The following is a 26343-nucleotide window of genomic DNA, read 5'->3' as shown; positions in this document are numbered from 1 at the left end:
AACGTTTCTGAAAGATTTAATAATGTAATATATATTACAAAATTTTAATTATGAACCCTAACAATTAAATTATGAAACCTGTCTTCACATTTTCACATATATTCAGCAATAGTTCGGCTCACAGCAAAACTGAAGAACATTCTAAACGCTTGCTGATTACCATCTACCAAATAAAAGCAAGCTCCATTCTAAGGTTTTTTCTTCATCATTCTTCAATTCATTTCCCCTTGATTTGCAGAAAATATATCTATGGCATTCTAATCAAGTTCCTTCCAAATCAAATTAAGTGGCTCGAGTTTATGAATGTACTATTTACTCCATTTAGAAGTTCTGGGATGAGCAACTATAAAGTTTATTTCTAATTGGATTTTAATCTAGACAAAAATCTAAACTTAGGAATTCTCATTATTACGCCCATACAATACCTAATTTCTCATTAACTCTTCACTGCATTCAAAATTCATGTTAATTGGTTTCTATTAAGGATAGAATCTCCTACATATTGTGTACTAAACAAGATCAATTGCAGCTGAACATCAGGTTCTCCTATTAGAGTACTAAACAAGATCCCCATTATTAACTAGCATAAAACACTAAAAAGATCAACATCGTCATAGAGTCATCAGCGACTACCTGTTGAATCTCCATACCATTAGAGGTCATAAACAAGGTGAAACTCATTAATGCACTATGCATATATAAATCCAAATAGAGCAAGAGGAAATTTCAAAACTACCTTCAACATAAAACTATGGTAAATTTACAAAATACCCTCCTTTCGTATTGGGAGATAATATATGAAAAGTATCCTATCACGGGTTTTTAAAATATCAATCTACACCTTTGTTGTATGTTAGGGGTGAGAGCCACCAGCGTATGACTTGCTTCAGCCTCTTGCCAATGCATGATACATTAAGGATAGCCTAATGTGCACCCACCATATCGTCTTTAGGACCCGGTGGTCTTCCGAAAGGAACTGCGCTGCATACTTTTGTGATTATGTGTTCAAGTCTAATTAATTTGAAGTGTATGGAGACACAATGCGATAATAATCTACTAAGCAATTATTAAGTTAAATCTTTCTCATACAGCTTGCACACCCCTTGGGCGGCCTAGATAGCAATTATTCCATATAATATATTTTCTTCACAATTCCACGATCTCAAATTTGAGAGCAAATATTTATATTGCGTATAATGTTTTTTTCTACATAGTTCAGCAACATCATTTTTATTGTCAAAAAGATAACATTTATCTCCTTCGCGGTGCACATCCTACCCTGTCCCGAGGAATTAACCGTAACTCTGAACCATGTTTAAGAAAGACATTCCCTGTAAAAACACAAATATATAAACATTATACTAATTAGAAGGATCCATAGCCAGTGTTAAAAATAAAATGCCGTCAAAACATATTTTTAATGATGTTTTGCAAACCTGCACTTTGCTGAGGATTGATTCCAACACCATCTGATGAGACCACAAAGGGATTTTTTCAACTTATTAAAATTTGTTTTTCCACACAAACTAATAATAATTGAAAACAATTATACTAGTTTATCTACTGCACCATTTGTAATGATCGCACTTGTTTGTGATGGCACTTTAAACTCCTCAGCAGCAAACTTCAACACAGCGGTAAAAGGAGCTTCCTCAGGGACACTAAAACTGCAAATTACATATTCCTCTCTTTTTTCTTTACAGTTGTAAAGCAAGTTATTACTAAATTTTATTATCTGCGCTACTTTACTAGGTGATATTATGCAATGTAGTCACTCCCATGACAAACTTACTAACTGAGCTACAGCCATCTTGGTCATGTCTCTCTCTCAACAAAAGACTGTCATTTTGGAATGGCTGCATATAAGGACAAAACATTATCTTTCAGGGTCTCCTTTGTGCAATGTTTTTTTCCCAGGGAGTGGGCACTTCGTTAGATATGCATACACTACTTTGATAGTATAATGTATCTATAAAGTATGATACAAAGGAGTATCTATAATGTATCTATAATCTTCTGAATATCTATGGCCATTTTATGAATATCTACATAGTATGACACAAAGGACTCTTTTTTCAGTAAGACTACACTTTCAGACGTTAACGGTAAAGTCCCTTGTACAATCCATTATATGTTACAACACCATGCACAAATCACTGTAGAACAGCCATCTGTCAAATTCAATGTTCCCAAGATCATAATCTCATACACAATGGTGAAACGTTGATCACCTATATAGAGATACAAACCCCGGATCAACTCAAACATTCAGAATAACATGATGGATGTGATGTAGGAGACACAATCGAGGATATCATGCTTGAAAATAGAAAGATTACTTGTGGTACTGTGAAGCAATTTTAGGAGAGAAGCTATTGAACTCATTACCATAAGGTTCTGAGTTTGATAGTAAGTTGTTTTTTCTTATTCTTTATTTCCAAGTAACCATGGTTTATCAGAAGGTTTCCAGAAGCCATGCGGAGTTCACATGAACATCATGATAGCCATAACTTCATAGTATCTACAATGACAGTATATGGTCTAAGAAACATTGGTATGATTTCAGGTCTATATATGTCTATTAGTTTCAACATTTAGACCCAGTATGTGACAGTATAACAGATTCTCTCATGCGTCCCTATGGTGTTCAATCAGCATCTTGATGCTTTTGTAGCCTAAGCCATCACTCAATAACATCAATTCACATGTGCTTGGCCCTTACCACATTTAGATGGCCAAAACAACCTTCAAAGAAAACTAATCAAATGAACTAGCAGAAAGAAATCAATAAAGATTTATGTTAACCATATGTTTAGACAGCCATTCGTATTGTTGAGTTCAACATCAACACACATGTTGATCAAAACTTCACATCGATGATTCACAATCCCAAACAATCAACAAAACCCCACAAAAAACTTAAACAGAAAGAAATCAAAGAAGGGCAATGTGTAGTAGCTCATAATAAAATATGCAAGAATGACAACTGTTCCTACGAATTTGTAAAGAACCAGATAGATCCATCTGCAGCTGATTTTACAAGTAATAAACAAAATACAACAAAATACAAAAGCTCAAATAGAGAGAGACAAAACAGAACACAACGAAAGAAATTAAATATAGCTAACGGAAAGATAGAACATGGGAAATTTATGATACTTGCTAATCTATGTAAAGAATTATGAGAGAGAGAGAGAGAGAGAAAGAGACCACTTACACTTTGAAGGGAAGCTTTGGATCTGAGGTAAGGGTGACCTTGAAGGAGACTTTACCACCTGATCTGCACAGGAAAAGATAAACCAGACACAAAATATAGAACAATAAGTAAAACACTCAGAAGAAGAAGAATTGAAGGAAAAAAGAGGAAAATACACGGAAATAGATAAGAGGAAAGGGGGGGGGGGGGGGAGAAGAGCCAATAATATATAGAAAGATAGATATGTGTGAAAATCAGATCGAATTTTTGGTGAAAGCAGAAGCCAATGTTACGTTTTGGGGGGCTGTGATGCAGAACCCATTGAGAGTGGAGTGATCTTTTAGTCTGTCTGTCTGTCTGTTGGTGCGAATGGAATGAAAGACTCGCAGGCACTTTGGGTTTTCTTGAATTCCTCCTCCTCTCTAAGTTTTTGAGGTTATACAATCAACCAGTCAATCGTCTGTCTGTCCTTCCTTTCCCCTGTTTTTTGAAATATGTATGTATGGGTTTTCCTCTCACTGAAATAGAAGAAAAGGCCGCATGGAAGGAAGGAAAAAACATCCACACACTACATACTTCATGAGTTAACAAATCCTCCATAACCATATCTCATCGATCACTACAAAAAAAAAGGATTCAGTTTTGATGGATTTACATATAACCCTGCCCTGCCCTGCCCTGCTACACGAGATTGATTGATTGATTGATGGACTGATTGATTACATAGTATCCAATTTCTCTACCCAAAATGCCCCTCCTTCCTCCATATCATCCATCCTTTGCAAAATCACCCAACTACCCCCCCGCAAGCCTCGAATCAATCGCTCATTATTTCACAAGTTCGAATGTGAACAACTCGTGGCTTTCATAACTTTGACCATAACTTGTTATCTCCCAACTTGGATTCCAAAGACATTTGCATAGAAAATGTTCAAGAACTCATGGTCTATACATCCTTGGTAACTAAAGTCAGACCCAAAATTATCCGTTTTGAGTGTATGCGCAAAGAAAACCAAATTTAGAATTCGTAGAGGTAGACATGTAATTTGAAATGAGGTAAAGTCAAATTGTGTGTATGTGTTATATGTGTATATGTGTATGTATGTAAGTGTACATATGTGTCTATAGGTATGTGTGTATGTATGTACATCTTGTATTAATTTCAGTAAAATTATAACCAAAAGGGTGTCATATTCTTAGTAATTAGTAAAATGATATTACGTTGCTCTTGTGATTCTGATTTTGATGAACAGAGTTGTTTTGCCCCTTCTAATACCCTTGTTTTGGTTTGTCAATAATCATGTACATTTTAACCAAATTATATTTCTACTTTTCATTTCTTCCTATTATCCATGACATAGAATTTCAAATGCAATTGTTGTCTCCACACACAACTAAGTTTTAGATCAATTTACACTACTTCAATAGCAGCTAAATCATCTTCCTACACTTCACCAACCTTCAATTGAATCAATATCGATTAGTGTTAATTTGAAAATACATTACACAAGAATTTGAATACAATTCATGAATCATTTTAGAATACAAGCAGTCTCGATAGGTCATAGTCGTTGACATTATAATATTGGTATAAATGGATATTGAGAATGAAATTTCTTCTTAGAGTTAATCTACTCTAACCCGTGTGTTGGTAAGAGCCAAACTCTAGAAATATCATCAATTAACATAAGTTTTAATTCCCTTCAACTAATGTGATAACATGTAATAATATGACTAGCAACATCAAGTTCGATGAAATTACTACCTTGACATGTATTAGTTCACAAGAAGAGGAAGCTAGGTACATATTATAAAATTGCTCTCCAACAACAATGCATGAGAAACACAATGGGGTTTAAAGTTATGTTTCTCATTCATCATAGGGTCAAACTAATTATAAAGTTGCTATATGAAAAACAAAAAAATTAAAGGCCATCACACCATCACTTCTAAAAATTACCTTGCTTGTGTTGGTCTCACACTTAATAAGTGATTGATTAAAATATAAGAAGCAAGCATATATCATGAAGATTTGCATCGATTTGAAATTTCTGTTCCACCAATATACTTGGATGCCATTTCTTTGTTGACTAATTAATGTAGGAAAGCAATTTTGACACACAATAGGTTTAAAGATATGAGAAACTCCGATGAGATGAGCCTTGGACAAACACATGTAAAAAACCCATTTTAAGAGAGCCGACCTAATCAACTTCACACTTTGGGAATCATGATGTAGACACCAAATGTTCTGATGTGTAATTTGAGTATTTCAAATATTTTTTACAAAGCCTTTAGTATTAAGTTGAAAATCATATTAAGTATGATGGATGATATTAAAAGTGAATCTATCGTAGCTTGACCGATGTAGGGTGTGCAAAGTTCAATCCCTATCCATTACAGTACCACCTCAAATATTTCAATGCAGAGCATACGAAATCATTAAAAGATATGTTTCAAAACTACAGTTAAATGTGGCTCTCCCTCTTCCTTACATCTAAAATGCTGAAATGTTTACATAACCAGCAAGAATTCATTAGCCATAAACATTTTCATACAAAGGAATAAATCTTATACTAATACAACCAAAAAAGTAGTGACTGGCTTGGAAGAGAAACACATTTGCCAAAAGCTATTGAGACGATAACATTCTGATGGTTTGTAAACAGTAACAACATTTTCATTTCCCTAGACTTTACCTTCTGCCAATGAATTCCAAGGCAGACAAACCTTTTAAGCTTAAAACTATAATAAAATTTTGATAGAAAATTGAATAATGTAATTTGCACAAGCAGTGCTTCTGATGAATTAAGAGTGTTACATTATTATAGGTACATTTATCCATAAGAGCCTTTAACAATAATTTACAGCTCAAGTCATTGAACATTGAATATAATAATAACACCATGCATAATCTGGTGAAGGTGGAAACATTGTCAATATTGGTACCTTGATTCATTTAAGAGGATCGAGATTGCTTGTTGATGGGAGTTACATCCATAGGGTAACACCCCAATACCCTCAAGAAAGTAGCAAATTCCTGATGACAAATCAGTACATGATGCGAGTGAAGAAAGGGCCATATCCTGCTAAGGTTTTTAACACATTTTCCAAATCTACTAGAACATCGTCTCTCTCCCTGTTTAGCATCTTAAAAACTATTTGGACATTGTCTCACTACCTTTTGTGTTTCAGAAGCCTTATGCAACTTTTTTCGGAAAGTTTAGTGAAAGAGAAAAATGGATCAAGATAGGAGGATTGATCTTATGATCGTAAAAGCTTATGATATGCAAATTTTCCAGAGTTTTCTCAGTTGAGTAAAAAAGTGTAGCTTTCTATTTTAAACATTAGTCTCTTTTATAACTTGAGTTTTGGGGTATGTAACAGTACACTTTAACACCATTTTTGTACTTTCCTATCATAATGCTTGGCAGTACACATAATACATATGCAGCACCATTCTCTTTAAGATATTTCTCTGAGGTTCCTTGGTAGAAGATCTGCTTTATAGTTAATACCCACCCATCAATGTAGTAAACAAGAATAGCATATGAAATACAAAAGAACCTGTAAATGACGAAGTGCGTTTTGAGCCCGTTGTTCTGCCATTGAAGCTTCAAAGTCCACAAAAAATAGGTAGTCGAAGTACCTTAAAAAGATACATCATCAAAAGATAAGAAATATCTTATTGATTCTCATCCAAAATAAAATACATACGAAGTTCTAAACTTACACTGACTTAGTTATGCCATTACTGTCATCCATCACACGCAAAGGGCATTTCCGCAGAGGTCTGCTTTCAATCTGGTAAGTTTTTATTGACCAATTAAATGAGATCCTTACAGGCAAAAGTTTATGGAAAGAGACAAGAAGCTTGGTAACTATGTCATTATGCTTCATTAAGTGAAGGAGGAATAAATATCTTGTTATACTTGATAGAGAATAACATAAATTGTCAATAATGTCATCAGCAGCATCCCAGTCACACTTACCTTTGTCAAGTTGATCTCTCGTAAAGCAAAAACTGCCAATGCCTTAAACAATACACCAGGACCCTCCTCCAGTGTAAACGTGATGCTTGTCTTTGTAAATCCACAAGTTTAAGAGCAGTGAGTACAAATTCACATCTATCATAACATACCTAGGGTAGAGCATTTAAAACTATTGATCAACAACTTCAACTTAATCCCTTACCTTGAAAGGCCTATCTGCACGTGGAATTATTGGTTCCCTTGCCAGCAAGAGAAAGCGTGTAACATTGTCCGAATCGTCCTATTTAAGATCAGCAAATTCCAGAAGTGTAAAACAAATGGTATGGATACATATTAACAGAATGGGTGTTATTATTTGTCTATGCAATTTAGTAAATTTCAGTGCAAGTCTTTGTAAACCCTTCAGGGAATAAGAACCTGAATCCCATCTACGAGGACCTCCAGGCCATATATTTCCGCTGCCTTAGCACTTGCTATTGCTCCTGTATCCCTCAAATCATTTTCTGATATAAACTGCAAATATGAGAAAATAGTTAAATCAGGTGTGAAACAATTATAGGAAAATGCAAGAACAGCACATCATTTGATTAACCTGGAAAAGTCCAAAATTATATCTCAATCAATTGATTAACCAGTTGTAAAAAAGAACTGATAAAATCTATGCAAGGTTAATAGAACAAGAAGCACCTGGGCAGCACCTGCTGTGTCATCCACAGCTTCTCTAATTACATCTAGTTTTGATAAATTATTCTCACATTGAGCAAGTGCCTATGCACAGAAAAATATCAGAAACAATGTTATAACGTCAACCTAGATAAAATTTTCAAATTTGCCTGAAGTTGTTAAATACTATTTGCAAACCTGAGGATGGCTTAAAACCCTCTGTAACTCCTCTTTTTTTACACCAGGCAACCCAAGAAGACAATGATGCACGGAGAGCTGAACTTCACCAACAATATGAAGCCTATGCCTGAGTAATAAATCATAGTTTCTATGTATACTTCCACCAAGAGAGTTTTCTATGGGCAGCACTGCTCTGTCAACAACCCAATGCTCAACAGCCTGCAAACAAGGAATTATCATTAGTGAAAGATTAATTAGTACAGAGACAGTACACATTCATAAATCCTAATTGGGATCTGACCAGTGTCACCAGATGCAAGAGGCTAGAACTTTATAATGCACATATACATGGTTTAGGTTCACATCCCATCACAAGTTTAGCCTGGGAAACATATAATGGTTGAGGTTCACTTCCCATCAAAAGCATATATTTTATTCTTCGAAGGGCAGTCACTATAGTGTGAATGTATCACCATCAAGTTTCATTATCCCATTGATAATTCATTTCAATTTCAGGGGCCATTCTTACCCACAACTATGGCCACATGCACCAAATTGAGGACAATGAGATTTGGGTTTAGAAAATCAGATAATGCATGTATGTATAATACATACAGAGTCAAGATACGTAGAAAGTTCCATAACTGATACAAATTCCAACGTATCAACATACGTTTGTGTAGTCCTGTCACGCAAAAAGGGGTATGATAGAAAGATTATATTAACATTCTTGAAGAGAACAGAACATCCTATGAGGCTGCAAAGAGATGCAATATACTTTCATAAAAAGTACGGATACTATAGAGTAGGTGCCTTAACGGATTTCATGCTACAGGATATAAATCATGGGATTAATCATTCAAGAATGATTGTCAACGGTTCTTACGAGGCATTAAACAGATCTCCTCCTCATTCATCCAAGAATGCTCCTCATCAGATTTGCTGAATCACGAATCAGGTCTTCCTCGTTCATTCACGCAGAATCCACTTTCTTGTATCTATCTTTACTCCGTGATCCACACCCTAGAGTGTGACTAAATATCTGTGGATTCATCTTGAGTTAATATGGGCTGTAAGGGGATCAAGTAGTCATGTTCCTGAGGACTGCTCACACCTGGGATCCCAAAATGCCCACGACAATCATTGTTTCAGGACTCACAACCCTTTTACTCAGTAACCTTTAATTCTTACTTGGAATCTTGGAATCATGATATCCTTTCATTCATTCAAGCAGTTAAATTTGTGCTCTTTGAATTCCGAACGCATTCTTCCTGTGCACTTATAAAACCTTCAGTTCTTAATTCTTACAGGAGTATTGTTGTCATCACCTTAAATGCCCCTTCAAACTGTTCACAGGGAACAGCTTCACAATTTGGGTAGGCTCTCTCTGCAGCCACTTCACTGTAGGCACCAGGTGCACCCTACATACAGGAAGAACACTGTTCACAAACATGCTTTTAGACACAAAAAGTTGTGTATAAGGCAAATATGACCTTATATATTAACTACCTGGTAAGCAACTCTCAATTGAGACCCATGTGTAGGCTGAAGTGACAAATCCGTCATTGATAAAGGCCCTGTGTAATAAAAAAATAAGAGAACAGTAAAAATCATAATAATTGCTAAAAACTTTGTACCTTCATATTTAAAAAACTATGTATTCATAATTCATGAATCGCATATCACAAAGATTTCTGTGAATGATCAAACAGACCGCTGCTGTACAATAGTACATAGAAACACAACTCTTCGGGATCATAACTGAGCAAAAGGGGAATTTTAAGTGTACGCAGGCTTTCATGGTCATATAACCAAGGAAAAGAAAGAAATATTCGACCTTGATGTCAATTGTATATGGTAGATTTCGAATGCTCCACGTTGGTAGGATGACATTATAATATCTAGTCAATCTCATGTTTAAGAACTCAGGGAAAGGAAACAAATTTACGGAATGCACCAATTTTGCACTTACAAACTCCACTCTTTTAAGACATCAAGCAAAATCTCTGCTAAAACATGTGGCACTCTCCACTTTTGCAGGATAATCCTCTCAAATTGCACGCTCTTTTCATGCTCATAATTGATATGACCAAAGGAAATGCTACAAAAATAGTAGAATACACCCCTCCCATTTGCCCAACACATTAAACAGTTAAATAAACAATGTATGCATAGAAAGGTCAAAGCTGAAAGAAATGCAACAGCAGATGTGGAATATGCCACATTTCAACACAACCTCTTGGTGCAAACTAAAGATTAGACAACATTACAAAGGCTACAACAGAAGTGGAATTGATTACTCCGCCCATTGCAACAAAACTTCTTCTGAAGAGAAGAAAGATCAGACTAGGATATATCTCCAAACGTGGGGAAAGGTTCAAGGGTACTAGGTTACATACAGCCAATAGGTGTGGAATGTTCCACAATACTAAGATATTACACACAGCTTCTGCCCGGAACAAGGATCAGACTAGGTCATATATACGAGATACTTGAGGGGGAATGCGAAGCAAAATCATTGGTTCATTCTGAAATCTGGAAGAACGGAAGAAAGAAGGCGGAAATGCTACTAACTAAAAGGCTGTGGATTACGCCATATTTGATTCCTGCAACTTTTCGTACATTATAACACACGATGTCTCCGCAGAAGAATGATGAGAAGTGTTTCAGAAGACTTACTAGGGAGAGGGACAAGTTCCCTGCCACCGTTCTCATGGTGAGCGCCATTGCTGTGAAGAAAGCCATTATTCTTGAGCTGAAGATGCGAGGTCTCATGGAGCTGTTGAAGGTCAGCCTCGGAGGAGGAACGGCTACGGGAGCCACAGAGGGGTAGGGGATTGGAAGGAGCTAAGATGGACTTGAGGGGAGGGGGGAAGAGAGGAGGCAAGTGGGGATAAGGGTTGGGATGGTGGTGGTGGTGGTGATGGTGATGATGATCAGAGTTAGCCATCTGATGCTGCATGGTCATGGCAGGAAGGTAGAAGAAATCTGCAGACAGGCGGTCGGCTCTTCCTCTGTCTCTTCCTCTGTCTCTTTCTTACGGTAATCGATCTCCTTCTTCTTCTTCTTCTTCTTCTTCTTCTTCTTCTTCGTCAGAGGCAGGAGTAGAAGCGGCAGGCGATAGCCATCGCCATCGCCGTCGTCTAACAATAGCAACAGAGAGAAGGCGTGAGGAGAGAGACAGAGAAGTGAAGGGAAGGGAAGCAGCACCACGTTATGGCCATAGCGAAGCAGCATTTCCAGCATTTAAATACATACACACACAGATACGTATACGTATACGTACATATATGTATATGTGTGTGTGTGTATATATATATATATACGTATATGGATATTAAGTTAAAATTTGTTTTTGTTTTTATTTTATATATACATAGACACGGATACGAATACGGATACGGATACGGATACGGACACAAACAGAGAGAGGGTTGGAGCGCACACAATATACACGTGCACCCCCCCCTCTCTGCTCTCTCTTTTCTCTCTCTTTCTTTCTTTCTTTCTTTCTGTGGATGGGCTTCTTGCATTAAATGTATTTGTGTGTGTGTGTTGCTACTCGCGTGAGCACACGTTAAAAACTTAAATGCATATGTATCTCATGTGCTTCTTTTTCCTCGTTTTATACACACCACACCACACCATACCATACCATACCATATACCATATGATACACATAGTTCATCGGATTTTCCCTTCTATGCACGCATGCCGTCGTGCTCGAATCGTCCGTCTCTTTGGCCCTCTCTCTCTCTCTCTCTCTCTTTCTCGCTTGCCCACCACCCATTTTTCCAATTGTACTATGACCTTTTGGTGGAGATCTCGAACCTCCTTTGTCCCCCCCCCCCTATGGCCAACTAACTCGTGATGCTAAAAAAAAAGGGGGGGGGGGTGTCTCTGTGAACCATGTAGCCCTGTCGCCTATGTTTTTCTTTTCTGCTCTCGCTTGTTTGCAATTAGCCATGGCCAACTCTTTTTTGCACCTTTCAATGTGAGCCACATAGGTTGGAAAAAAAACGGAATTCCACAAAGTAATACATAATGTAAGCCTTTTTGCTTTATTTCGTAGGGGTATTGACAATAAAACATGAATGTGCATATACATACATTTATAACACGCCTTGTTGGTGGGTTAATTAACCCAACCACCAATACTCATCTGACCAATTGTGTGGTTAAAACCTACAGCACGGAGATTCTATATACATGAAATGATTTCGAAACAAAAGGATCACGGTGAAGCATATACAGAAAAAAAGAAATGAAAGTACGGTATTGAGCAACTTTTGTGGATTTTGGCCTAATGGTTTTGCAATAAAAGGCGAACTTTCACATGGGCATCAATCGATTATATAAATATGAATGCGTATGTGTGTAAAATAAAACATTCCTGGTGCCCAACAATGCAACTAACCAATTGTGTATATTTGAAACCAATTGAGCTGATATTTCTACCTAGTTATTTTGCTTATAATACTTTTGTTGGCATTGCAATAAACATTATATATTCTTCTCTTGTTACATGTTCTAGTATGTGTGCTCCTTTCTACATGCATGTGTTTGAATCGAGCCTACCAGTTGGTTTAGATTGAAAGCCTACCATATTGAAAGATTGCATATGCTCAAAGGCATTTGTGGCACCCGTGGATTAAGTTTTTGAAGAGCATGGAGGACAAATTTTTGGTTTACCCTATATCAAGTAGAATAGTGTATGACATACAAACATTGATTGAAGAGGAAATTTTGATTTAGGATAATCTCGTCAAACAAATACTCTAAAATGTGCCACTGTTTAATATTTGAACCCAAGATGGTATGATGGAAGAAGCATATGGGATCAAGAGTAATACTTCAAATGAAAGATACTTACCATTCATCCTGGGAGTCCACAATTCTCACATTTAATTTACTTACTAATCCAATGAAGCATCAATCTAAATACATCGTCTTAAAAATGATGATTCCAAAAACACATATAGGGGAGCATGCAATCTTCCCTAGTGATTCCTACAATAGGTGCATTTATGTTGAAATAAGAGTGAGGCACCCAATCAAATGAGCCATTGTTTGCTCTCTTGAATATCTTGATTCTACATTTACAAATTTCACTTTACACAATATAAATGTAAATGAACACAAAGCCAACCCACACTGATGTGAAGAAGGCAAAAGACAAAAATGTGTGCACAAAAGTCATCAAGGTTCCATGCAAATGATTATACATTTTCCGAATAGTAATTTGTGAAACCGATACAAATGCATAATAGTAGTTTCTTTTCAATGAATGGACATTATGAAAATGAGTAGCCATTGCCATTCAATGGGCGCATATTAATAACAATGGTTTCAAGTAAATGTCAACAAGGACATTTTCCTTGCCCGATTGGAAAGACCACGTGAAATACATGCATTTAATATGCATCTACGAGATCGAAAGTCAAGCCAGTGAATAATATTTTATTCTTTGTTGATTAGTCTTGATTAGGAATTCAAAACACGTGAGATAAGATTTCAACATTTATTATAACTCTTTATCTTATGTTGTATATGTTGATATTCAATGTCCAATATTGAAGGTTGTGAATGTAAAGTGTTGGTTAATCTTGAACAAGTTTTGAAGCCCCACGAGACAATGTTCCATAATCAAAATTAAGTACACTATTCATTGATTCTCTTAGCCTGAAATAATAATTCCGGAATTGGATAAATATTATGTACATTCCAAAGCAAGGGGGTTGTACATCAACGACCAATTTCCGGTTTTTCACCTCAATGTGTAAAATATAAGATTACCTGTCAATTTGAAAGTTATATTTTATTACATGTACTTCCAAAAAAAATTCATCCAAAACTTATCCACCACCTTTTCAAAGACCACATTAAACAATTATTCCTAAGATATATGTCATATCATCTCTCTCATCACCTCTCATTGGCATACTTTTCCAGTCCTAAACAAGTTAACAATATATGACCAAAATATTTAGTTAGCAAATTATGATGATGGTGTTTCGATGTCTCATTCATATTGTATCCTCTAGAGTCTCTTGCATTCGTCTTTAGGATTCTACTATGCCATAAAAAATGTTTATAAACTTGTGAAGAATGGTCATTATTTGTTCTAATTTAATTAAATGATCTATATCATAGAAATTGTTGCATCAAATGAGATCAACACTTTCTCTCTTCCACATTTTCCTCGACTATTTGATCAATGAGTAAAAGTTAACAATTCATGAGGTTTAGAGATAGGGATTAAAGATGGCAAAATCAACAATATCAAGGTTTAGGTTACAAGGAATCGATAACTCTTTGTGTCTTGTCATTAGGTCTCTAGGAAATAGCATATATGCCGTGTGGTATTTGAGAAAGGAAGATGTGACATCTTAAATTCTCCTCAAGAATCAACACTCTTCAAAGTTGGGAGCCTTTGTATTGTGCATGTCAATGTTCCCAGCATGGAGATTACATGTTTCCTAAGGTCACACTTTGATTATTGCATCATAAAGCATAGAAATTAGACAGTGAGAATCCTAAAACCCGTATTGGAATGAACATGGAGGTTGAAACGTAGGTTATAGGTCTATCAATATGATATAGAAGACTTTCAATTGACTTTAGTATGTTGTACCTATAACATCAAGTTGAGAAAATGATCACGTAGAATATAAAAGCAAACATTTGAGGCATAGTAATGCATAGAGTCCACGCCAAAATGGAGAAAAGTGTTGAATTGTGCCTTTTTCATTAAAATTCCACCCTCCTCTATTTCGAACGTAACCTACTACCGTTTTGGCCTTGATGTTGTTAGCTTTCAACATCATTAACCTCCAATGGGTCCACATCCAACCATTATGGATAGATGGTGTGAACCTCTTATCATAATTATCGACATGAATTTACTTGAAGGATTTTTCTCCAAGTATGGCCATAATAGCATACTCATGAAAGCACTTTAGAGGATATCATTGGAGGCTGGAGCTTCCTTTCACCCATTGTTAAATATTCCCCAATGCAATATCACCCTATGGACTATAGGGTATGCACTGATTAAGCAACACTTTTAGCTTAAGTTTATATTGGATTCCCAAAAAAACATACGTCACGGAGTGAAAAGGATTAATTGAAGTTTGAGAGAATTTTGTTTAATTATACTTCGTGGAAATTTTATCCACCAAATCACATGATTGCAAACTTGAGAGAACACGAAACATGTGAAATCCTAACCATTAACTAAAACGTTTACTAGCATATCAATAACTGAGTGGTCCAAACAAGCTAAATCAACTAATAAAATTTCAAAGCTCAACATATGTGAAGGTTAAACAATTTGTCAATCCTCCAATGCATCAAAAACTTCGATCCAAATACAAGCTAATTGGCCTCTTCTTGGATCTCGTGGTTGATTTGGAACTATGGGTTGTAGTAAACAAGATTCGTTGTTTTATGCTAATGAAGAGTTAATGATTAGTATTTCACGAAGAGAAATTGTTTTGTGTAGTGATGTCATTAGCTTCACATAGGCGATTTGGTAGAACATTGGATGCCCTCTTTTACTCACCTTAAACTCAAGGAACAAGCAACAAATATTCGTCCATAATTGTTTTGCAACAAATATCATATTTAACACACTCCCATATTCATAGAAATCAACTAACAACTAATTACTATTTGCAACAACTGTAATCAAAGGTGACGATCAAGCAAAATGAATGTGTGGATAGAGGGGAAGTTGCATTTAAGATGAAAAGAAACATATCTAAGTGGAAACCGATGCAATTGGAACATGATGGATGAGAAGAATGTAATGCCAGTGGAGGGATATGAATCAACACAATATCTTGTTACATAAATGTTGTCACCCTTGCGCTTCAGCATTATTGAGATCGTCTTGCATGCAAGACACATCCAATTTTTAAATGAACGATGATTATGAATAATATATTGAACAACGTATTGCATTTCTAAATCAGCAAATAAAATAAGGAGTTACATGAGTGCACCTTTTTGGAAAGGCAAGGAAAGTATAAGCAACGACTATGCATTTTGAGGAAGCTATATAGAAATAGAAAATAACAAAATATGAAGTCTCGTTGTTTCCATTTTATAATTATTGTGAAGAAAAACAGAGCTACAATCTTCTTACTCACATATATATCATTTTCTAAGTTAACTTTAGCTTTCAATTCTAGGTGTTGATGTCGAGAGGTATTATAGTTGAAAGTGTTTGCAAATATACATCCATTCGTGCTCCATCATTATATCCATGCACATGTGTTTGTATCCATCCTAATGTATGCTCACTTTCCACACTTCAAGTTCCCATAGAACTAACACATTTTCATTGTTTAAAGCACACATGATTGCTCGCCCTCACTTCCTACAAAGCATGCATAGTTGCTACCCTTGCTTCCCATGAAACAAGCTTCATCACTTGCTTGCTTAATATGGAACAAGCTTTAATACTACCTTGCTTTGTTGCTATCAAACTTCAGCCCTTGCTAGCTTTGTTTTGTTGTCAAGAACAAAAAACATGAAGCTATGCACGAAATGAAGGTAGGTTTTTTTGGAAATAAGCTTCAATGGGTGTATGTCGCTTCACACAAACGAAATCTTATTTGTTCAAAGTCAACCTTGCTCCACGAGGTTTAAACCCTTGAACCAAATCCCCTTTAAGCACAAGTGGATGTTTGTTGATTTGCTTGCCTTGCATTAACAATCCAAAACTCACACATGTGGGGTCATATGTGTGAATGACTCGAAACTATCACCCCAAGATCATTTCCCTAAGACACTCGTGGACTATTGAGTAAATTATTCTTAAATTTTAGTAGAAATCTAGTTGAGGTTGCATAAAATGAGCACACATGTTGAAAGAAGGCCAAATATTTTTGAAGAGTAGTTCAATTGAATTAGAAGAATGCTTGAGAGGATTCATGGAAAGGGAAAAAAACAATAAAAGGAATAAAAGGGGAACTCTTTGAGTCAATGTGGCGAGTCTACAACTGATAAGCGCAACACCTTGATCATTGTAGGCCTCCCATGTGCACTCTCATGATTCACTCCATGTTGGTATTCCTCTCAAAATTGAAGTTTAGGTGTAGCCTCGAAAAAAAGCCAATGACCCCACAATGAACTATCTCCCTCCCATTTATGGCTCTTACCATGGCTTATCTTATCAATTGGAAGTGGGTCTTATTTTTCTCTTTTCATATGCACTCTGTCTTTTCTTTTTGCATTAAACTCTTGATTCAACCAAAAGTACACATAATATGTTCACCTTATTGCTCACCCTCTTTTCATCTTCACACATTGCAACTTCATCTTTTCCTAAACTCCGATCATTTTTAGAGGCGGTATCAAACAATAGACCTTATTCTTAGGAATGGTTAGCTCTTACCATTTGAGCTACCTTTGTTCTTTCTTACCTCTTCCCTTCTTCACTTGGTTGATCTTGCCTAGATTCCGAGGCTAATTTGAGACTTCTTCTTGTCCTTTCTTCCCCTGCCACATCAATGCACCATATCAAACAGTCGACACCTACAATAAACACCAATGCATTCACATGTTATTCTCTAGGACTTTCTTAGTTTGCTTCAAGCAATGTGACACATTCATTCATTTATATGGTGATGAAGTATTGATGAGAGTGTTGCCCCCCAGTGACTCCACAAGGATGATAAAGAAATAGTAGTGAAGGTGTGGATGTCTCTTAGCTCTCAACCGGATATTTCTCGAATTAGACAAGGTCCTCCTATTTCTCAAGGTGGTGGACTCCAAAGAGAGAAGAGACTCAGGAGCTCTTCTAGTGGATGATTTGGAACCAAATAGCCTCACCACAAACCTGGTAGGTACTCTTCTATAGTAAAAAGTGTGTAGTCACTTCAACAAACAATGGGACAATGGGATAATGAGCCATGAGCCATGAGCTCATCGCAGCACTCTAATAGATAGAAAGGGTCCTCCCATCAAAGAGAGAATCACATGAAGGCAGGTGTTTAAGAGGAAAATTGAAGATTCAATCGTCAAGGACATTGTCAAAGAAATAAGAGAACTCTAAATCTCTCAACATTTAGGATTGTTCAGTATCAAGTTCACATTGAGCAATGAGGGAATCTGAACAACCCAACTGGGTTGTTATTTTATGGACTAAACATGTTGTACTCCCATAGACGCATTATTTCCTTCCATCAATTTTAGCAGAAATTCCTCTTGATTTCGAGTGCTGCTTATTATCGATTTTTTTTTTTATGACGTATTTTCTAGACTTCAGTGCAATTTACATTCACAAGGAAAAAACCCTTGTTCAAAGTTATTTGATGCCCACAAATTTTGCTTATAATTTGTCACATTGTGGCTATACATCAAGTAGATCGGTTGCTGAATATACAAATAGGTAATATACAGAAAGTTTTGAATAATGCAAATGCAATGGTGAGCTTATCGTTATTGTTGCATGAAAACAAGAAACCCTGGTCTTCTTTGCTGATTTATTGAGTTAACCTTTGACCTAACCCTATGTCATCAAATTTTCCGATAATCTTTCTAGTTCGTCATTGGCCACATGCATATCTGGATGTTCAGAATACTCAAAACTGAAAACATTTACCTTGTTATTCACCTCAATATAATTATACACTGCCTCATTTTCCATGCTTCCAATCTCTGTACTTCTTATTCTTGTTGTTCTTCCATCATTTGGAACATTTTCTATATCACTAGATTTTGCATACATGTTAGAAAGCAGAACAAAAGCTGCAGTATTTCCTGGTTCTACACTATGAAGACACTGTGAGGAATGTGTTGCCAACTTCATATTTCCATGGATTCCACAAGCACCCAATGAAGATGTCCAAACCATAGCATTCGGTTGACGTGGCATTTTCTTCATAAGATTATCTACCTTATCCAAATGACCCGCCCGCCCGAGCAAATCAATTAAGCATCCATAGTGTTCAGGTCCTGGCATTATACCATAGTCTTCACTCATTGAATGGAAGTAAGAGAGAGCATCCTCCACTAATCCCATGTGATTGCATGCAGATAGAATGCCCATAAACGTGATGTGGTCAGGAATCACACCCTTTGCAAGCATCTCTTTTGTTATTATCAGAGCCTCTTTTCCATACCCATGCTGAGCATAACCAATTATCATGGCTGTCCAAGAGATAACGTCATGCTTTCGCATTTGATCAAAAACTTCACGGGCTCGTTTCACACTCCCACACTTGCAATACATGTCTATAAGTGTGCTCTCAATTGGAATGGTTGTCTGGAAACCACTCCTTAGTATAAGCGCATGGATTTGATGCCCTTGCTCCAAGGAACCTATTTCACCACACCCCTTAAGAATGCTCACATATGTTGCTTCAGTTGGCTCTATAAACTCATTTTGCATTGCCCAAAAGAGGTTGAAAGCTTCATTAAACTGCCTATGTTGTACATAACCTGCTACCATCGCCGTCCATGTGATGGCATCTTTTGTGGGCAATTGATCAAAAAGTTGTTGTGCATGCACCATACTCCCACATTTGGCATACATATCAATCACAGTGTTTCCGATCTTAATGTCGGTGCCATAACCATAAAGTATGATATGCACATGCACCCTCTTTCCTAATGTGAGGGATGAAAGCCCCACACATGCCTTCAATAAGCTTAAAAACGTGACCCTATCTGGTTTCATTCGATCATCGCACATCTGACGCAGAAGCTTAAAAGCCTCATTCCCAAGCCCAAATTGCGCATAACCAGAAATCATGACATTATATGTTACAACATCTTTTTTTTCCAGACAATCAAAAACATGACATGCATCAGCAATGTTCCCACATTTGGCATACATATCTAAAAGACAACTTCCAAAGATGATATCCATCTCTATTCCACACTTGACCATAAGGGAATAAATTTCTCGGCCACGATCGACATCTACTGAATTCACACATGCCTTCAGTGTGTTTGCAAAAGTAATCCCATTAGGAGGCACATTTTCCTGCATTCTATTGAAAAGATTCAGAGCCTCCAAACTGTTCCCACTTTCAGCATATACACCAATTATAACATTCCACGAAACCACATCGTGTTCCTTCATTTCCTCAAAAACCAACCGTGCATCATCTATGCAACCACATTTCGCATACATACCCATAAGGGCACTTCCCACGAAGACATCAGAAATCCCCTCTTTCTTAATGAGTTCATGAAACTTCTTACCTTGCTCTAGTAAACCAGAGTCAGTGCAGGACTTTAAAACATGAACATATGTGATCTTTGTGGGCTTAAATCCATCTTTCACCATTGCCCAAAACATATTGATTGCATCGTTCGGACGTTTGTGATTTGAATATCCACCAATCATCATGTTCCAAGACACGGAATCTCTTGAATCCATACATTCAAACACTCGGCATGCATCTTCAAAGCTACCACATTTAATATACATGTTGACAAGTGTGCTTTCAACCATGACATCCAATGGAACCACATGTTTTATGATGTGGGTATGTACCATTTTACCATCTTCAATAGATTTTCTATTGATACAGTCATGTAGAAGGTTTCGATACACCTCTAAATCAAGCTTAATAGCCTCTGAATCCGAAAGATTCAAAAGGGATATGGGTCTTCTTCTTTGCAGCATTTCTCCATGCCACGAGAATCTCTTCATATCAAGGTATAGATTACCCGACCCACATTTTCTTCCTTTTCTTCCTACTCTTCAACGATGCCTTCTGATTGGAACATGGGCAAAACATATCTCTTTCAGAAGACTGTTTGGGAAAAACGCCGGAAATGCCGCTGCATTTTTCTATCTTTATTATACTGAAATAGCCGTGAATCGTTTTTCGATTGCTGGAAAATGCCCCTGAGATTTTCTTCACCCTGGAAAAATACCCCACGGGCCCACCCCAGAGTTTTCCTTGAAGGGATGGAGATGATTTGACTACATAATTCCACGTATAATTCTTGCTCAAAGGGCATTTGAGGAAATAAATAAAACTCTAGGGGCATTTTAGAGTTTTTCACAAAATTCCTTTTACTTATTATCTATGTATATGGTATTGTTTCGAAACACGTTCAACAATCTGTCCAATGTTACCGCAAGGAGATATTTGAGCTTCCGACATGCACTAACACTTCATCAAAAGAGACAAATTGTGAGTATAGGGAAGGTAGCCATCTCTCCTCTCTCTTGGCCTTGAAGACTTCTAGAATATCCTATCATTCAAGAAAAATGAACAATTTGTCGGCTTACGTCCCGCTTCCATTATCCTCGGTTCGTCCCAACACATCATATCATATATGCCTTGTGCAAGCAAAACATTAAGGAAAGGCAAAACTTGTAGGAAGTGATAAAACCACATCCCATCTCCCTTCCCTAAGTTGTGGTGACACTTGAAAAGATCACAGACGAATTGTTTGAATAAGGTTTCCAAACATTCGAACTTCGGCCATTTTTAGGCGTTCGTAGCATAACACATGAATTGTGGTAAGAGTGGACAAATTTGCTTCAATGGCATACATAATATACATACATATGTGTGTGTGTGTGTATATTTATATGAGAAAATTGATTGGTAAGAATGTGATCAACGAAAGTTGATTGGGGGCTAGCCTGAACTTTGTACTAATCTTTGTGGCACTCCGGAAAGTGGCAGAATGCAACAATGGCTGCCGGCTCTCCAATCCAATGCCAGCCAGGGAATTAGGTAAAATAATGTAGCATTTTGGGGTAATCTTATGCTAATCGGAACAATTTGCCCCTACGCTCAAAGACGAAATCATGAGGTACATATTTTTCATCCTATGAAAAGGTTATGGAAGCATATGAAGAATTAGCTTTACGGTTATTGAAGTAAACAGAGTGTTTTGAAAGAGATGAGATATATACATCAACATGCATGTGTATATATGTAGATATATTTACGTATGTATGCATGTATATATTTCACTGAATTTTTAAGAGCTTTTCCATGGCATGGAGAAATGCTGCAAGAAAACCTAATCTTTCCCTGCAAAAAATCTTGGAGATTCAGAGGCTTTCTCAAGATTGTATGCAATGTGGCATAAAAAGGTATATTACCCGCTTCATGAAATACGTGATTCCATTGGAAGTGATTTTTGAGAAGAAAAAACTCATGGTATGAGCATGTATATGAAAATTGTGGCAGCTTTTAAAAATGTATGTAGAGTGTTTGGATTGTATGAGCTTGAAAAGGATTTGGTCTCTCAGAAATGTAATGACATCAATCAGATGTGATGGTTGAAAACATAATGTGTATGAAACTGTGGTAGCATTTGAAGATGTACGTAGAGTGGTTGGATAATATAAATTCGAGAGGGATTCATTCTCTTGAAGACATGATGATATTAATTGGATGTGATGGCGGAAAGCACAATATGGGTGTGTGTAAAATTGGAGTAGTTTTTGAAGATTTTTGTAGAGTGTTTGGATTGTATGAATTCGTGATAGAAGTCCTCCCTTTCAGAATGTGATGATTGGCAGACATTCAAACTAACAATACAGTAAGAGAAAGAAGAGTGAATTCATGAATTCTTGGATTATTCCACGAAGGAATGCCCCTTTTTGTTCGAAAGGCTTAAATATACCCTTTTCTATTTATGGAGGCCTGACTTATGGCAATAACATAGAGAGCTTTGAACCCACAAAGCTGAATTTTGCTCGCCTTTTCAAAGCTCTTGGCAACCAAGGAAACTTGATAGAAGGCATGAAGCTTCATGACTGTGCTCAAAGCATAGGTCTTGTAAAAGACGCACTCGTTGTAAGTTCTGTTGTAAGCTTTTATGGAAGATTTGGTGCTATTCTTGAAGCAGAGCATGTGTTTGCAATGGGTTTTAAGCCAATTGATGTAGTGTTGTGGAATGCAATGTTATCTGTATATGTCAAAAATGGTGAAGGAGAGAAGGTACTCTTATTATATAGGCAGATGAGAGAGGAAGGCATGCATCCAAATGCGGTCACATTTGTTATTTGTCTTCAAGCTTGCGGAATTCTCACATCCAATGTAAAAAGTGAAAATGGCCAAAAACCTGGAAAGGAGGAAAAAGCATATAAGAACCAATGTCTCATCTCATCGTGGGCTTCGGAAGTTGGACGTGCGTTACATTCTGATGCTCTAAGAATTGGCTTTGCCTTTGATGTGAGGATTGTTTCCACGCTCATTAGTATGTATGGGAAGTGTGGAATGGTTCAGGAAGCGGAGCATGTGTTCTCTATAATGTCACCTCTTCACCATAATGTCGTTTCGTGGAATGCAATGCTTTCTGCCTATGTTGAAGAAGGAAGAGGAGACAAGGCTCTATTGCTTTATACAAGGATGGTCAAGGAAGAGGGCGTTGAACCTGACCATCTCTCTATTGTTTTTGCGCTTCGTGCATGTGGTATACTTGTGGCTGAGAACAAAGAGGTTGTTCCCATAAAGTCCGAGGTTCTTGTGATTGGAAGAGCATTACATATGGTCTCTGAGAGCATGGGATTTTCGGAAAACGTCTTTTTAGGTACCACATTAGTTAATGTATATGGAAAGTGTGGCTCTATCGTGGATGCCGAGTATGCATTTCAAGCACTATCAGAACGAACTGTTGTTTCATGGAATGCAATGTTGTGTATTTATGTTGAACATGGCCACGTCGAAAATGCTTTGCTTTTGTATAGACAAATGAAGGAATCATCATATGTGAATGAAGATCAGCATACTCTCATGTTTGTTATTCATGCTTGCACTGCCCTCATGGAGAGAGAAAAAACTCTTGCTGATGAACATGGTTATAGGGTAAAAGTTATTTCAGAACTTGGTCATGCCTTACATGCGGATGCACGAAAGAAGACCTTTTTGTTATGATATATACCAAAGGAAGTAAAGCATAGAAAAATGCGGGAATAGATTTTTCCTAGTTATGAGCTGTGGTACTGTTGAGAAACCTCAATATGAGTTGAAAATCCACAAAAGAATGTTAATGTACAAAAATACCCTTGGACAATATGGTGCTCGCAGGCACTCAAACAAAAATTGAAAGCTTTTCTTGGAGTAGGTGATGTAGCTGTAAACCATCACATTAAGAAATTTGTATTTTTGTTTTGGCAATACATAATATTGCTAGTGGAAAACTTCAATGGGAGGTAAAACCCCGTGAAAAACAAAAGTAAACAAAATTTCAATGCCCAAAATGAAATTGAAACATCTCTTGGAGGGATTTTTATAAATTGGAGACTATCATAAAGAGATCGTCTCAAAGTGGACTTTAAGAAATGAAATTCCACAATAGGCATCTAACCAAGTGCCACATGATTCTGACTTATCCAAATGGTCTAAAATGCCCAAAATCTGGCCCAATGGTAAAAGATGGCATCGCCTTGTAGCAAAAATGATTTGTGAACTATATCTCTGGAAACTTGAGTTTGAACATTGGCTTCAGCTGATGGCTAACCTTTATTGGTGACGAGCAAGGCCATAACGAGTGAATCATTCTTTGTGATCCACTACAACATCTCGCATGAAGAGAATAAATGGTTCTCCTTTTCTCTAGGTGGGATTCTCTATTGGAATTTAACCTGATATATAAACATCTACATTAGTACATTCATTGCTTAAGTGATAAACCTGAGGATATATTTCTATTGCATCCTAAGACCTTTTGCACTACTAACTTCTGATCTTTGATCAATTTGGTGCTAAATGGATGCCCTTTCATTCCACCATTAAACTTGCCAAACACATTCCCAACAAATGATTTTCCAAATACCAAACATAGGAGACTGAAGACATATATTGGCAAATGAGGAAGCAGTAATGTTAGTAGATAAGCCATCAATATTGATTGAATTGTTCATAAGCATACATGCAATGGCTAGGTTGCTATCTTCTAGTGATTCAACTTTTGTTTGACATTTTGTAAAACCCATTCAATCCTCTTCTTCTTTGTTGCATTGCAATCAAGTGGGTATCCGAGATGTGTTGGTATTTCGTTTGTGCAAATTATGTGCCCTAATCCTACATGTGCATGCCAATCACATGAATATAGGAGTAAGATTTTTTATCTAATGAAGTTGACACATATCCAACAACCAGAACATACAACTCAAGAGAATTTGCTATTGGTTGCATATTTTGGGGATCATTGTTTGACATAAAATAAGAGTCATTCTCATAAGCTTAAGGCACAAGATCCCTTGCATTTTGATGGTTGTAAGTTGTAACCAATGTAATTGACCAGTTGTCACAAGATTATTGAACTATAATAAAATGGGTGAATGGTAATTGCCTAGAGTAATGTACTAGTAGAGTTATCTTGCCTCACCAAATCATATAATGTCCAAGAATCCATGATTGTTTATACAATATACATTATTGAAGTTATTTTCAGATAACCAATAAAACATTTCTGACATTTTATGCTCAAGCCCCATCTTTTGCATTTTAGCTTCCACAAAATTTAAATGGATAGTATCAAATGCTTTCTCAATATCTACTTGCATTATCATTATATCTATATGTGTGTATTTTGCACACTACACACCAATATAGGCACTACCAATGTTATCGATTATTTGTATTCATGGATAAGATCATTTTCATTAGGATGAATGCCTTTACAAAATTATTCTTTAATTCTTTTTGCCAAGACGTTAATAATCAACTTATATATCATAGCATAAGCTATATTGGCCCCCAATCTAAAAATGTTTCACATGATTTCTTCTTTGGACAAAGTTTGATCAAACCCTTTTTCTATGAGTTAGGCAATTATGAATCTTTCTAGACTTGATTTGTCACGTATACTAATGCATCGTTCAAATAGTCCTAAAATGTGATAAGAATTTCAAGAGTAATGGCATCCCATCTAAGCGCTTTCAACTGTTGTAACCTAGTTCTTACCTACAAAAGTTTATCCTCCTAATGTGTCTCTTGTGTAAGGTCTCTTGCTCTATAAATAAGGGTTAGCATCAACTAGTTTTGCATATGCAACCAAAAGTATCAACACATTTCCTTGAGACCTCTAACTAGTTTGTGACAAATTACTATCCCTCACCTTGATGCGTTTGATTGATTCTTTTTTATGGATCGACCACAATCTTTTGAAAAACTATTTATAATACCACTTGGTTCAATGTTCTTTTGGCACTTAATACTCATGGAAATGCGGAACGTGTTTCATGGAGATCAAACATATAAATATTAAAACATGGAAACAACCCTTTGAATACTTGACATAAAGCTATACATCTCTTAGTAATTGCAACAATCAAGATCGTGTATCTTAGAGTGTGAAACTTAAATGAATAAA

General features: G+C 36.5%; 4 protein-coding genes across 4 annotated transcripts; 1 reads left to right on the top strand and 3 right to left on the bottom strand.

Moving 5' to 3' along the window:
* Window positions 1-1044: 1044 nt before the first annotated feature.
* CCP2 (ubiquitin-fold modifier) lies at window positions 1045-3587 on the bottom strand. Its single transcript, XM_087319091.1, has 5 exons — window positions 3490-3587; window positions 3218-3280; window positions 1570-1667; window positions 1437-1469; window positions 1045-1331 (listed from the first exon to the last, which is right to left on the bottom strand). Exons 1-5 carry the CDS (start codon window positions 3516-3518, stop codon window positions 1252-1254), a joined length of 303 nt encoding a protein of 100 aa, XP_087175217.1. The 5' UTR covers window positions 3519-3587; the 3' UTR covers window positions 1045-1251.
* A 2340-nt stretch (window positions 3588-5927) lies between these two features.
* LOC147863859 (arogenate dehydratase 2-like) lies at window positions 5928-11014 on the bottom strand. The gene is made up of 11 exons (XM_087319524.1): window positions 10711-11014; window positions 9541-9608; window positions 9360-9452; window positions 8050-8250; window positions 7876-7956; window positions 7606-7701; window positions 7391-7468; window positions 7189-7278; window positions 6930-7000; window positions 6764-6845; window positions 5928-6236 (listed from the first exon to the last, which is right to left on the bottom strand). Exons 1-11 carry the CDS (start codon window positions 10997-10999, stop codon window positions 6156-6158), a joined length of 1230 nt encoding a protein of 409 aa, XP_087175650.1. The 5' UTR covers window positions 11000-11014; the 3' UTR covers window positions 5928-6155.
* Window positions 11015-18284: 7270 nt separating this feature from the next.
* LOC147863858 (pentatricopeptide repeat-containing protein At3g09040, mitochondrial-like) lies at window positions 18285-20922 on the bottom strand. Its single transcript, XM_087319511.1, has one exon. It carries the CDS (start codon window positions 20702-20704, stop codon window positions 18551-18553), a length of 2154 nt encoding a protein of 717 aa, XP_087175637.1. The 5' UTR covers window positions 20705-20922; the 3' UTR covers window positions 18285-18550.
* Window positions 20923-21638: 716 nt separating this feature from the next.
* On the top strand, window positions 21639-24194 carry LOC147863857 (pentatricopeptide repeat-containing protein At4g35130, chloroplastic-like). Its single transcript, XM_087319512.1, has 2 exons — window positions 21639-22111; window positions 22527-24194. Exon 2 carries the CDS (start codon window positions 22587-22589, stop codon window positions 23898-23900), a length of 1314 nt encoding a protein of 437 aa, XP_087175638.1. The 5' UTR covers window positions 21639-22111; window positions 22527-22586; the 3' UTR covers window positions 23901-24194.
* The last annotated feature ends 2149 nt before the right edge of the window (window positions 24195-26343 follow it).

The sequence above is a fragment of the Azolla caroliniana genome, unplaced genomic scaffold (genome assembly GCF_043228905.1).
Source record: "Azolla caroliniana isolate FFs.n. ecotype wild unplaced genomic scaffold, voAzoCaro1.0.p SCAF_5, whole genome shotgun sequence".
Lineage (NCBI taxonomy): Eukaryota > Viridiplantae > Streptophyta > Polypodiopsida > Salviniales > Salviniaceae > Azolla > Azolla caroliniana.
Note: the sequence above shows the minus strand (reverse complement) of the source record. Positions and strands in the feature narration are given on the sequence as shown.

What these genes read in the sequence shown, in the direction of transcription:
- LOC147863859 (XM_087319524.1), bottom strand. Translation starts at nt 10,999, where the DNA reads ATGACCATGCAGCATCAGATGGCTAACTCTGATCATCATCACCATCAC. An exon ending in ACACAGCAGGTGCTGCCCAG is followed by an intron (nt 7,702 to 7,875) that starts GTGCTTCTTGTT and finishes TCATATTTGCAG; the next exon opens with TTTATATCAGAAAATGATTT. An exon ending in AATGGCATAACTAAGTCAGT is followed by an intron (nt 6,846 to 6,929) that starts GTAAGTTTAGAA and finishes TATCTTTTTAAG; the next exon opens with GTACTTCGACTACCTATTTT.
- LOC147863858 (XM_087319511.1), bottom strand. Translation starts at nt 20,704, where the DNA reads ATGAAGAGATTCTCGTGGCATGGAGAAATGCTGCAAAGAAGAAGACCC.
- CCP2 (XM_087319091.1), bottom strand. Translation starts at nt 3,518, where the DNA reads ATGGGTTCTGCATCACAGCCCCCCAAAAC. An exon ending in GCATCACAGCCCCCCAAAAC is followed by an intron (nt 3,281 to 3,489) that starts GTAACATTGGCT and finishes TTTCCTGTGCAG; the next exon opens with ATCAGGTGGTAAAGTCTCCT. An exon ending in AAGTGCGATCATTACAAATG is followed by an intron (nt 1,470 to 1,569) that starts GTGCAGTAGATA and finishes TGGTCTCATCAG; the next exon opens with ATGGTGTTGGAATCAATCCT.
- LOC147863857 (XM_087319512.1), top strand. Translation starts at nt 22,587, where the DNA reads ATGAATTCTTGGATTATTCCACGAAGGAATGCCCCTTTTTGTTCGAAA.